The sequence below is a fragment of the Pyrgilauda ruficollis genome, unplaced genomic scaffold, assembly GCF_017590135.1.
Source record: "Pyrgilauda ruficollis isolate IOZ18807 unplaced genomic scaffold, ASM1759013v1 scaffold287, whole genome shotgun sequence".
NCBI classification, from domain to species: Eukaryota; Metazoa; Chordata; class Aves; order Passeriformes; family Passeridae; genus Pyrgilauda; species Pyrgilauda ruficollis.
In genome coordinates, this window is record NW_024524233.1 from 20,907 (window position 1) to 33,615 (window position 12,709).

General features: G+C 45.7%; 1 protein-coding gene across 1 annotated transcript; it reads left to right on the forward strand.

The window, feature by feature from the left end:
- The first annotated feature begins 465 nt into the window (after positions 1-465).
- Positions 466-12,076, forward strand: MAPK15 (mitogen-activated protein kinase 15). Its single transcript, XM_041472259.1, has 13 exons — positions 466-510; positions 1,696-1,794; positions 2,069-2,098; positions 4,409-4,499; positions 4,632-4,762; positions 5,303-5,466; positions 6,386-6,525; positions 6,953-7,010; positions 7,784-7,921; positions 8,152-8,257; positions 8,663-8,966; positions 9,217-9,359; positions 10,802-12,076. The coding sequence occupies exons 1-13, from the start codon at positions 466-468 to the stop codon at positions 11,006-11,008; spliced, it is 1,656 nt and encodes a 551-aa protein (XP_041328193.1). The 3' UTR covers positions 11,009-12,076.
- Positions 12,077-12,709: the final 633 nt, after the last annotated feature.

Consider the following 12,709-nt stretch of genomic DNA (forward strand, 5'->3'; position numbering starts at 1 on the left):
TTTGCAAGTATCACAGTCATGCAGAATAGGGGAAACTCAAGTAGAAGTTCCCGTTCCCTTAACAGACAGCACAGCTTTTAATTGAAAAAAAAGGTTTAGTGTTGGACCTGCCAGTGCTGTGTTAGTGGCTGGACCCAGTGGCTTTGGAAGGCTTTTTCAACCTCAGCAATTCTGGAATGCTGTCACTACAGACTTTGGCAAAAAGTCTCTCTCCATCGTTCTTACCGCCCCCCTTTCAGTTCTGAAAGAGCACAGTGAGTTGTCCTTGGAACCTTCTCTTCTCCAGACTGAACACCCAGGTGTCCCAGCCTGGCTGCATAGCAGAGGGCCTCCAGCCCTCGGAGCATCTCCGTGGCCCTTCTCTGCAGCTGCTCAAACTGCTCCGTGTCCTTCTTGCACTGAGCAGCTCCAAGCTGGATGCAGTGCTCCAGCTGGGAATCTCACCAAAGTCAAATGTGGGGAAGAATGATCTCCCTTGACCTGCAGCCACACCACGACTGGTACAGCCAGGTGCCATTGCCACCTGCACACACCTGGGCTCATGTTCAGCCACTGTCACCAGCACCACCAGGGCCTTTCCAGCTTCCCAGCCACTCTGTCCCAAGCCTGGCATGTTTCATGGGGTTGTTGTGACCCAAGACCTTGGCCCTGCTGACCTGTGCAGCACTAGTCTCGGCCTATCCATCCCATTATCCCATTCCATCCCATCAATGCAGCCCTTCCAGGTGAGATCAGACTGGTCAGCAGAATGTGCCTTGCACCAGCTGGGCCCAATCCCCTGGTTTGTGGAATCCTGGCTGTCCTCCTTTTGGTGCATCCCAGGACATGGCTGGCAGTCTGGGCTGCTAGTGCATGTTGTCAGCTCATTGCCAGGTTTTCATCCACCAGCACCCACAAGTCCTTCTCAGGGCTGCTCTCCATACAGAGTCCTGGAACCACAGAACATTCTGGGTTAGAAGGGACTTTAAAGCCTGCTCATTCCACCCCGCTGCCATGGGCAGGGACACCTTCCACTGTCCCAGGCCGCTCCAAGCCCCATCCAGCCTGGCCTTGGACACTTGCAGCAATGGGGCAGCCACAGCTTCTTGTGGCAGTTGGTGCCAGGGCCTCACCACCGTCACAGGGAAGGATTTGTTCCCACCCTGCCCTCTGGCAGTGGGAAGCCATTCCAAGTTGTGTTGTCCCTCCAGGCCCTTGTCCAAAGTCCCTCCTGAGCTCTCTTGGAGCCCTTTCAGGTGCTGGAAGGAGCTGTAAAGTCTCTGTGCAGTGGACACTTGCAGCAATGGGGCAGCCACAGCTTCTTGTGGCAGTTGGTGCCAGGGCCTCACCACTGTCACAGGGAAGGATTTGTTCCCAAATCCCATCTAAACCCTGCCCTCTGGCAGTGGGAAGCCATTCCAAGTTGTGTTGTCCCTCCAGGCCCTTGTCCAAAGTCCCTCCTGAGCTCTCTTGGAGCCCTTTCAGGTGCTGGAAGGAGCTGTAAAGTCTCTGTGCAGCCTCTCTTCTCCAGGCTGAACAACCCCAAGCCCTCTCAGTGTGTCTCCTGAGTTTGTCTCCTTGGCCTAATCTCTCTGTCTTCCATGTGGCTCCCATCACCTCTGCTCCAGCCCATCACTGAGCACGTTCTGGTTCCACTGCAGGCCTGGGCTGCGTGCAGGTGTCAGCACTCTGCTCACCTGTCCTGCTTCTCCACAGGCCTACGGCATCGTCTGGAGAGCAACCGACCGCCAGACAGGAGAAACAGTTGCTGTTAAAAAGATTTTTGATGCTTTCAGGAACAGAACAGATGCTCAGGTGAGAAATTACTGTCCTGTGTTCTGAGATGTGGTGGGATTCCATAGGTATTTTCAGGACTTTTGTCTCTGAAAGATGATAATTATGCACATAACAATATAGTCTGCAGCTATATTGGGATAAAAACAAGCAATAAATATCAAGCTTTTTGTATAAAGAGGATGTATAAAAGAGCATGTATAAAAGAGGAGTGGATTTAACCCTGTCATTGAACTACATCTCTGTTCTGCTGTTCTCTTGAGGTGATAATAAATTGTTTTTTCTTTATTTCCAGAGAACATTTCGAGAGATTATGTTCCTGCAGGTAATGCCCATGTTCCCCCTTTTCTCTGATTTTTTTATTATCTCTGATAATAAAAATTTCCAAAATGCAGCAGTCATGGATTAGTGTTGATAAGTCTTTAATTTCTTTTCTTCACCATCTTGGCAAAGAGCCTTTCACCTGAATGAAACACTCTCCATTTGGGCTTGTTTTTACTCTTTCCCCATTTTTAGTACTGTGTCTACTGCAGAGCACATCAGCACCTTCTGTCACTTATTGCTGCTTTGTGATAGAAACTGTTTTCTCTTACATTTTAACTGCCATGATTGGAGGATGCCTGGGGTAAGAGAGGGATTTACACTCCAAAATTGTTTTCCTCCATCATGCAGTAAGCAATTTAATTACTTAAAATAATCTAACCAAAAGAAAAAGGGAAGTTCTGCAAGGAATAACTTAAGACTACGCTTGTTTTGATATAATTGACCTTATCAGTGGTATTCCAGTTATCTGTCCACTCCTCCTTAGACTTACCATAGAAACATCAATATTTTGGAATAATGTTGTATAACTTGTGATTTTCTAAAGACACAAGTGAGGCAGGGCTCATAGAAGAGGTATTTCCTAAGACTGCCAAGTTTAAGTAGGAAAGAGATGATTTTTTTTTTTAACTTTTTAGTCATTCTTAAAGCCTGAAATAGAAGCTGCAAACTTTAAAGCTAAAAATAGAAACAGTTCCTTAGAAATGAACTACCATAGAAGTTTGATCATCTCTGAAGGTGCAGCACTCCTGGAATGGATGGATGGAGTAGGAGCAGGAGAAAAAAGGATATTTCTTCTGAAGGAAAGGAGGAGTCACTTGGCAGCGGAGGGCAGGCAGAGGGAAGTTAATGTGCTGCTCAGCCCATACTTCCATAACTTCTGCTGCTCAATAGACTTTAAGAATTTTAGTTTCCTCTCCTGTTTTAAACCTCTTTCTTGAGGCTCAAGACTGAGGGCTCAGAAAGGAAAAGATATGAAAAACACTCCATTATTCATAATTGCATGTTTGTCTTAATTTGTTTGCCTGTGCATAATAATTGTTTTGTTCAGTCTTGATGTTGATCACAAGGTCATTTGATGGACTAGGTTATTGTTTTATGTTGTGTATCTCAATTATTCTAATTGAGAAGTTGCTGTAGAATCTGGGGTGTGAATGATTCTGTGATGCTCTGGTCATTGATTGCAGGTTTTGTGTTTACTGTTCAGTGTAGTTGTAGATCTACGGGTGTATTTTAGGCCAATTTTAGAATGTCATTTTGGTAAGTGTGTTAGTAGCATTATTATTCTTCAAGCAAAGATTAATAGAAGTGGCCCTGACAAGGTTTTTTTCATGTTTTTTTAGTACAGATTGAAGTTTTGTCATGACTTTCTATTATCAGTTCCAGGGCAAGGCAGTGTGAGACAGTGCAATTTTCCTTCTTAAATAGCACTCAAGTCCAGATTTAGCTGCATCTCTAGAACAATACCCCCTTCTGGGTAAAAATCTTCTTTAGATCCTGTGGATGGGTTTTGTGGCTATGCTCAGAATGAAAACTAAGTGTGTCATGGGCTGGCTGTGTCTCACTGCCTTGTGAGTGTGTTTTCACAGGTTGCTGCAGGTGAGTGTGTTGTTTTGGGAGCTTTCCTGGATGTTACACATTATAAAATGTCACAGTGTTATGAAGTGTTTACGGTGTCCCTGGTTACACAGAAGTGGGAAATAAAAGCTGTTAAAGCTGGGGATGTACTTAATGATCCTGTGATGTCAGTCATGGGAAATGTCAGTCTGTCAAATGTCAGTCATGGGAAATGTCAGTGTCAGTCTGCAGAAATGTGAGGATGGCCTCCACCTGCAGTGTGGTACCTGTGTTCAGGTATCTCTGTGTGCTGTCTGATCTCCATGGAGTCAGTTCCTCAGTGCAGCCTGTGCGTGTCTGAGCCAGCCCTCAAATCGATGTGTTCTGATTGTTTGGGGTTTTAACTATGAATGTTGATGACAGCTATGATCTATTTTCATGCCACAATAATTCTTTGGTTCAGTAGGAAATGTGAGGTGTATAAAGAGGATTGGATTTTATTATAAATGGTATAGAGGGAGTGTTAGAACTAATGTCTCATTCAACAGAGATTTTTTTTTTAATTAACTGACTGGTTTCCTACTATGGAACAAACTTAAATCCTTTTTTAAAGTTTATTTCAGAAGAAACCTAATGGAGGAAAAAGCATGTTAATGTTTGATCTAGACAGTAATACAAACTGAAATAGGTTATTGTCCCTTTTTATGATTCACAAGCAAAACACATGATTTTGACAGCTGGGTCTCCTCCTATGCAGGAATTTGGAGAACATCCAAATATCATCAAGCTGCTCGATGTTATCCCAGCAGAGAATGACAAGGACATCTACCTCATCTTCGAGTCCATGGGTGAGGCTCAACACTGCAGCAGCCACTCAAACCCAGCCTCTCTTAGGAGTTTTCTTTGTTATCACTTTGATAGTGAATGCTCATGATACTACTGATATTTACTGATGTCAGTATATTACTGGTGTATTACAGAGACTGATTTACATGCTGTGATTAAGAAGGGGAATGTGCTGAAAGACATCCACAAATGTTACATTCTCTACCAACTTCTGAAGGCAACTAAATTCATCCACTCAGGGAATGTTATTCACAGAGATCAGAAGGTACATTTCAGTCATGGTCTGTATCCTTCACTCCAGTTTTCTGTTGAACACTAAATAAAATCACAGATTGATTTGGGATGGGAGGGACCTTCAAAGCCCATCCATTCCCATCCCCTGCCATTGACAGGGCCACCTTCCACCATCCCAGGTGGCTCCAAGCCCTGTCCAGCCTTGGACACTGCCAAGGATGGGGCAGCCACAGCTTCCTCGGGCACCCTGTGCCAGGGCCTCACCTCTCTCACAGGGCAGAATTCCTTCCCAATATCCCATCTAACCCTGCCCTGTGCCACTGGGGAGCCATTTCCCCTTGTGCTGTCCAGGCTGTTTTCAAAGTCCCTCTCAAGCTCTCTTGGCACCCCTTTAGGCACTTGTAGGGGCTCTAAGATCTCCCCTGGAGCCTTTTCTCCCCTTAGCTCCAGCTGTCTCAGCCTGTCTCTGTAGGAAATGTATGAAAAAATGTACAAGTATGAGACTAGTAAAAAAACCTTGATAATCTGCTATTCAGAAAGGGGCTCATGAATTGTGCTGTGTCCCATGCAGCCTTCCAACGTGCTGCTGGATGCCCAGTGCTGTGTGAAGCTGTGTGACTTCGGGCTGGCCCGCTCCCTGTGCCAGCGGGGCGAGCCCCAGCCCAGCCCCGCGCTCACCGAGTACGTGGCCACGCGCTGGTACCGGGCGCCCGAGATCCTGCTGGCCTCCCGCCGGTGAGTCAGGGAGGGGAGGGCAGCCTGGCACCTCACCACTTGCACATTTTTTTGTCTAAAAGTCTTCAGTCAGTGTCACCAGATGCAGTGTCATGTCAGCAGTCTGCTTTCTCAGTGTACAATTAAACTTCTGCAACACAAAAACCTCTTAAGAGCATGTACACGTCCTTCCTGTGTTCTTAGAGTGTCAGTGGACATACTCAAGCAGCTCATCTGCTCGTCACCCTTTCTCCCAGCAGACTTATGCCTTCTCCCTTAAACCCACAACTTTAGAAAATCTGCTTGAGAATGTGAATCCTCTTTTCCAAATTGAAGCAGTGTTTTTTGATAGACCTCCACGAAATATTCCCTAATCAAATGTTAAACCAGCTGCCTGTTAGTCGGGCTTAGTCCTTTTTTTAAAAATTAAATATGAAAAAACCAGAAAAGTCAATAAATAGATGTGAGGTAGTATCCCGAATTTTAAATGTGGGTGTTTTGCAAATTGTCCTATACCCACTGTTTGGCATTTACTTTGCTTACAAATGTAATTCTTAAGTAATTGTAACTACTTTGTATGTGCATTATGACCAAAGAACAATGTATATCTTCATTCTTGGTCATATGAAAAGGATATAGTACTTGTTCTGGCATTACCTTTAATATATTACCTTGTTCTAGCATTTCCCTGTAATAGATTTTCTTTTATGGTTTCTTAGACTAGACTTTGAGTAGGATAAATGTTCTTTCTGTTTCATGCTTACCAGTCTCATGATTCCCAAATGTTACTCAATTTATAGTTCAAACCTGTGAGTATTTATATTTGAGAAGTCACCAAGCATGCTTTCTAGTGAATAAATCAATGTAGGTGATGTGAATACCAGGTACAGGAAAATATTTGTTTGATTTAATCCTACCATTGTTCTGTTCCTGTTTGTAGTTACACAAAGGGTGTGGACATGTGGAGCATTGGCTGTATTCTTGGAGAGATGCTGCTTGGAAAGCCTCTTTTTCCTGGAACATCAACAATGAACCAAATAGAGCAGATCCTGAGGGTCATCCCTGCTCCATCCCCAGAAGGTAGGACCCTGCTGTGGGGAAAGGGATCTCTTGAAGGGGTTCAGTGGAAGAAAGCAGCCTGGCTGGGTCAGGGAAGAAGGTATCTCGTTCATTCTGGCCCCTTTCCAAAGGAATTAAAATCCTCATTCTGAATGTTAGTGTTAGAGAAAAATTAGAAATTCAGATATCATTGTGCTCTGCATCTGTTGCTATGAGAATGCAAGTTTATGAAGTGTACAAATTAATAAATAGGAATTCAAAAATCAGCTTAGAAAATTTGTAAGTATTCCATCCCCCTTCCCTAGATCTCCGAGTTCTTCCTAGATCTCCGACCGAGTTCTGTGTGGATAATTTCCTAGGTTAATATCAAGTATTGGCTTTCCTTCATTAACTGTGCAGCTCTGCTAATCCTCTTCTTGGCAGTAACAGTATGTTTTTATTCTTGCAGATATTTTGGCTCTGCAGTCAGAGTACAAGGCCTCAGTTATTAAGCACATGAGTTCCAGGTAAGCTTGAGGTGTTCGTGTGTCCCAGATCATCTAATGCAGGACCCTGGAGTCACAGAACCACAGAACAGTTTGGGTGGGAAGGGACCTCAAAGCTCATCTCATTCCACCCCCTGACATGGACTGGGACACCTTTCACTAGACCAGGCTGCTCCAAGCCCCATCCAACCTGGCCTTCCAGGGATGGGGCAGCCACAGCCTCTCCAGGAAACCATTCCAGTCCCTCAGTACTCTCACAAGCAATAATTCCTTCCCAGTACCCCATCTAACCCTACCCTCTGGCAGTGGGAAGCCCTTTCCACTTGTGCTGTCACTCCACACCCTTGTCCACAGTCCCTCTCCAGCTGCCTTTGAGCCCCATCAGCAGTGGAAGGGGCTCTAAGTTGTCTCCTTAAAAAAAAATTATTTAAAATATGAGTAAGATTTGGTGCTTAAAACTGATTTTTTTCAAAATACTTTCTTCTTCATTGTGTTCACAATTGTATTTAGGATTTCAAAATGCAAAACCAGATTTTTAAATTTTATCTTCTCTGTAAATTACAGAGAAGTATGTTTCTGTAATCTCAGGTCTAGATTTGTGGGATTGTGGGGCTGGGAAGTGATGAGCTTTAAGGTCCCTTCCCGGCCAAACCATTCTAGGATTCAGTGATTATGACACACTTTGTGAGTCACCTTGTGCCTGGTGTCACCTTGACATGATCCTGGAACTGTCACTCCTGCCTTTACTGGAGATTAGACACTGAGAGCTTTTATCATTTTTTTCTGACTTCTAGGCAGCGAGTAGCATTTGAGGAGATTTTCCCATCCTCCACTCCACTGCCTGCCTTGGATCTGCTGAAGAAACTTCTGGTCTTCAACCCTGACAAACGGCTCACAGCAGAGGAGGCTCTGCAGCATCCTTACGTGAGCAGGTGAGAGTGACACCAGTGTGCAGCTTCCCCTGATGTCTTCTGAGACATTACAAACTTGCTCTTGGCATAAATTTTCTTTAAAGGCATTATGGAAAAAATGGCAAAGCTAATTCTTTGTTTTCTCCAACCCTATTTACACGAGATTGTTTAACAATCCTGTTTAAATTTTAATAATCTGTTTCCAGTCATGTAATTTCCATGAATTACATGATGTGTTCTCATTCCCTCAGATTCCACTGTCCTTCCAGGGAGCCCTCTTTGGATTTTGATGTGATCCTTCCTTTGGGTGATGATGTCCAGCTGTCTGTGGCAGAATATAGAAATAAATTATATGAGGTACTTTCATCCTATTTTCCCAAATCATAATCCTCCAGGTAACCTGCCATTCTTGCACACACTTAACAAATTCTGTCATTGTCTTGTCTCTGTGTTCTCTGGGCTTTCTGTACCTGCTGGCACATTTACACCTGTGATCAGTTCCATACTGTCCTAATCTTTGAGAGACCTTTACATGTAAAATTCCCATAGGGCAAAGAAAAATCTGAAGCATGATGTCTGAGAAAGATTCACAGAATGGTTTGGGTTGGAAGGTACTTTAAAGGTCATCTAATTCCAAAATTATACTTGTTACTTACCCTGTGAAATAAATTGCAGATATTTATAAGTATTCCTCTTTGTTTTGATGCTTTATTTTTCTGCTGTATTGCTGTGTTATGTCTAACTGGCTTTTCTGTTCTGCAGATGATCCTTGAAAAGAAGTCAAAGAGCCTTCCAAAGGAGCAAGGGCAGAGAGAAAACATCCAGCTGAGCCAGGCTGAGTCTAGCACACCTCTGCCAGGTTTCGGCTCAGTGGCTGCACCCACCAGGAAAGGCCAGCAAGAGCCAGCACCCCCTGTGCTAAACCCTTCACATGTGCACCCCGGAGCCACAGCTGGGGCCCAACCAGCAGGGTCCAGCCAGAGCAAGGATTTGGCCAGAACTCTGGGTCAGAGATCACAGATTAGTGTCATGATGTACAACCCCATCACACACACCACTGTGCAGAGTAGGTACCACCCTCCTACACCGGGGTGTAACCTGCCTTGGGGTGTTGGTGTGGGGAAGAGAGCATGAGGGCTGTAAAAGAAATTAAGGGAATTTGCATGGTAAAATGAAAGGCTGGAAGTGTGGGAGGGAAATGACTTAAGAACAAAACACTGTTGAATGTATGTTGAGTATGGGACTGTCCCTGCCTCAGTCAATGTTTCTGTGTTCTTCTGATTTTCCTACTTTCTCTTATGTTTTTCCTTCTGTAGGAAATGCAAATCCTGGTGCTGGGATCAGGAACTGTTCTGCACCACCTCAACAGTCCAGAGTCTCCAGCAATGAGAAACTAGGGAGACAAATCACATGGCCAAACACTCGGCTCTCTCCTACAAGTGTGCAGAACCTTTACAATGTGAGTAGCTTAACTTCTAGCTCTTACCTGTGGTAACCTGGGTTACAGCAACTCCCTGTAGAGCTCCACACAGAGTGGCTGGAAGGCTGGAAAAGGTCACCTGGTGCTGGTGCTGATGACAGCAGCTGAACATGAGCCCAGGTGTGCCACGGTGAACAAGAGGCCAGTGGCACCTGGCTTGTAGCAGGCACAGAGTGACCAGACACCCAGGGCAGTTCCTCTCTGACTGCTAGACATTGCTGAGGGACCTCCAGTCCTGAGGGCAAGTCTGGGCTCTTCCCAACAAGAAAGGAGGGGCTCCATTGAGGGGCTGCAGTGTGTCCAGAGAAGGGAACAGAGATGGAGGAGGGTCTGGAGCCACAGCAGCAGCTGTGGAGAGAAGGAGGCACAGGGAGGACCTTCTCACTCTCTGCAGCTCCCTGACAGGAGGGTGCAGCCAGGTGGGGGTCAGGGTTTGCTGAGTAAACAAGTGACAGGATGAGAGGAAATGGCCTCACGTGGTTCCAGGAGAGGTTTAGCTTGGATACTGGAAAAAACTCACCTGCCAAGGGCTGTGCAGCCCTGGCACAGAGTGCCTCAGGGCAGGGGGGGATTTAACAGCTGCACAGATGTGGCACGTGGGGACAGGGGTCAGTGGTGGCCTTGGCAGTGCTGGGGGAGCAGCTGGACTCAGTGGGCCCAGAGGGCTTTTCCAACCTTAGTGATTCCCTGACTTCATGATTCTGTGGGTCCAATGGGTTGCTGTTGCTGAGCTGTGAGGGTGTCAGTCCTGTCCTCTGTGCTCCTCCCTCTTCCCTGATTTTGGCTATGCTTCCTTGGAAAAGTCCTCCCTCTCACTGGGTTCTTTAATGACCTCTTGCTTCTGCTTTTTTCCTTCCTGAGCTGGCTGTCTGCTGCCTGCTGACTGCTGGCACCTGCAGAGGTGATGGAGGAAGCTTATGACAGAGGGAAGAATATGGAAGGAGGCAGCACAGTTTCACTGAATCACAGACTGCCTTTTTAGGAAGGGACCTAAAAACTGATCTCGTTCCACCCCTCTGCCATGGTCAGGAACACATTCCGCTAGTCCAGGTTGTCAGAAACCTTCAAGCATTTCCAGTAGTACACCTGTGGCCCACCTTTCAGCCCCTCTGATTTGGAATCCCTTCCAAAATGCTTTGAGAGAAAGAGAAGCCATTAATTCCCCAAGATGGGATTGTGGAGCTTGCTGCACATGCAGGTGTAGACATGACCAATGGGTTTGGAAGGATCTTCAGGGAATTGTGACCAATTTTCTGTGACAAGAAGAGGCGAAGAGGGAGAAGATCAGCCTACGTGTGCCCTGAGTTCGTGTTTGTTTCCTGAGAGGATAGTGCTGACCAAAGCCAAACCTGTGTCCTGTTTGCACTCCCAAAAGCTGATTTGAGCTTATTAACTTCTCTTGGCTTTTCTTTCTCACACAGAATCCCAGAAACTCTCAGTGTCACAGCAAAGATGTTCGTCCCCTTCTGAAGCCCAGTAAAAAGATGTTCCAGATCACTGCAAATGTGGGAGCTGCGGGTGATCCAAGGGCATCCATGGGCAGTTACTCCCAGGCCTATGGAACCATCAGTAAATCTGCACTGCAGAGCCTTCCAATAGCAAAGGCCTCCAAAAACCCTGAGCAGTGACTGTGGAGATGTTCCAGACAGGTGAAGTACAGCTCATCCCTCAGCCCCTGACTGAGCAAGAGCAGCAGGGGAGAGCAAACTATGAGGAAATGCTTTATTAACTGCTTAGGACAATGTCCTCCTCTCCTCTGGACAAGCTCATAGGAAAGGGAATCCAACTCCTCTGCCTTCCAGTCTCAGCAGGCAAGGACACAGCGTTTGCTCTCACACCCTGAGAACAGTGAATGCTGTCACTTCACACTCCTTGTGTGAATTACTGCAAAAACCACAGAAAACTGGATTATTCTGATACTCGAGTGGGTTTTAGACATATTCAGGGTCCAGGGGAACCTCCTGAAGTTCAGCAAGGCCTAGTGAAAGGCCAAGAAAATGCTCTGAAGGTTTGAGTCCTGCTGTGGAGATAGGCTGGGAGAACTGGAGGTGTCCAGCCTGGAGGAAAGAAGGCTCCAGGAAGACCAAGAGCCTCTTCCAGTGCCTAAAGGGGCTCCAGGAGAGCTGGAGAGAGACTTTGGACACGGGTCTGGAGTGACAGGACACGGGGAATGGCTCCCCACTGCCAGAGGTCAGGGATGGATGGGGTGTTGGGAAGAAATCCTTCCCTGTGAGGGTGGTGAGGCCCTGGCACAGGGAGCCCAGAGCAGCTGTGGCTGCCCCATTCCTGGAAGTGTCCAAGGCCAGGTTAGACAGGGCTTGGAGCAGCCTGGGACAGTGGAAGGTGTCCCTGCCATGGTAGGCAGGGGTTGGGACTGGGTGACCTTTAAAAGGTCCTTTCCAACCCATTCCAGGATTCTTCAGCAGTTTGCCTAAATGGTGATATTTTTTTGAGCAGAAGAGGTAACTGTTCTCTGAAGACCATGAAGACCTAACTCTTCACAGATAATCTTACAGCCCTTCACTCATTTCTATTACTGTTCTAGACTAGATGAACAGAATTCATTATGGTCTGGTTTTGTTAAAATCCAGTAGAAAAACATTTGAAATACAGGTGGTTCTTCTACAATATTTAACAGCTTCTCTAGTATGTAATATTGTAATAATATTGTAATAATAAATCCTTTATATTGCACTGCAGAAAATCTTTGTCATTCAAGCAGCATTTGCTGTGTTGAGAGGGAAACTGCCTATTGGTAGGACTGTCTTCTTCAATGAATTGGTAATTTTTATTGGTTTTGTTTTCAGAAAGCAAAGTTTCATGAGATACTATTGCTGAGACATAAAGGTGTTGCCAGTCTACAGTGGCACTACAGGAAACTTTATATTCCTGTTTCAGTGATGATTTTGGATACATTTTCCTCATTAACTTGAAGCTCTTGTCTTTGTCCCTGAGGTTTTACTCTACTGTGATGAATGATTGTTATTCCCCCTCGCTCTCTCAGCTGCTCCAGACCTGTCACCTCATGTGACTGCAGTTACACTCCCAAGGAAGTCACTGCTTGGCCAAGGCAGGACTTCAGATGCTTATTGAAACTCAGACTCACCTGAAAAGGCCTCCTAAAACCAAGCCCTTCTGCATCAATAGCACCTCAGCATCTTCTTGGAGCTCAGCCCCTAAAGCAGGCAATTCCCTTCTACATAAGGGAACAAACCAGACCCCACAGGCTCTGGTAAACACGAAAGCTGGAGAAGATCAGAACCACAGATTAGGCCAAAATGTTGATTACAACTATTTTTTTTTTTTGTATGTAAACCTTCAAAAATGTG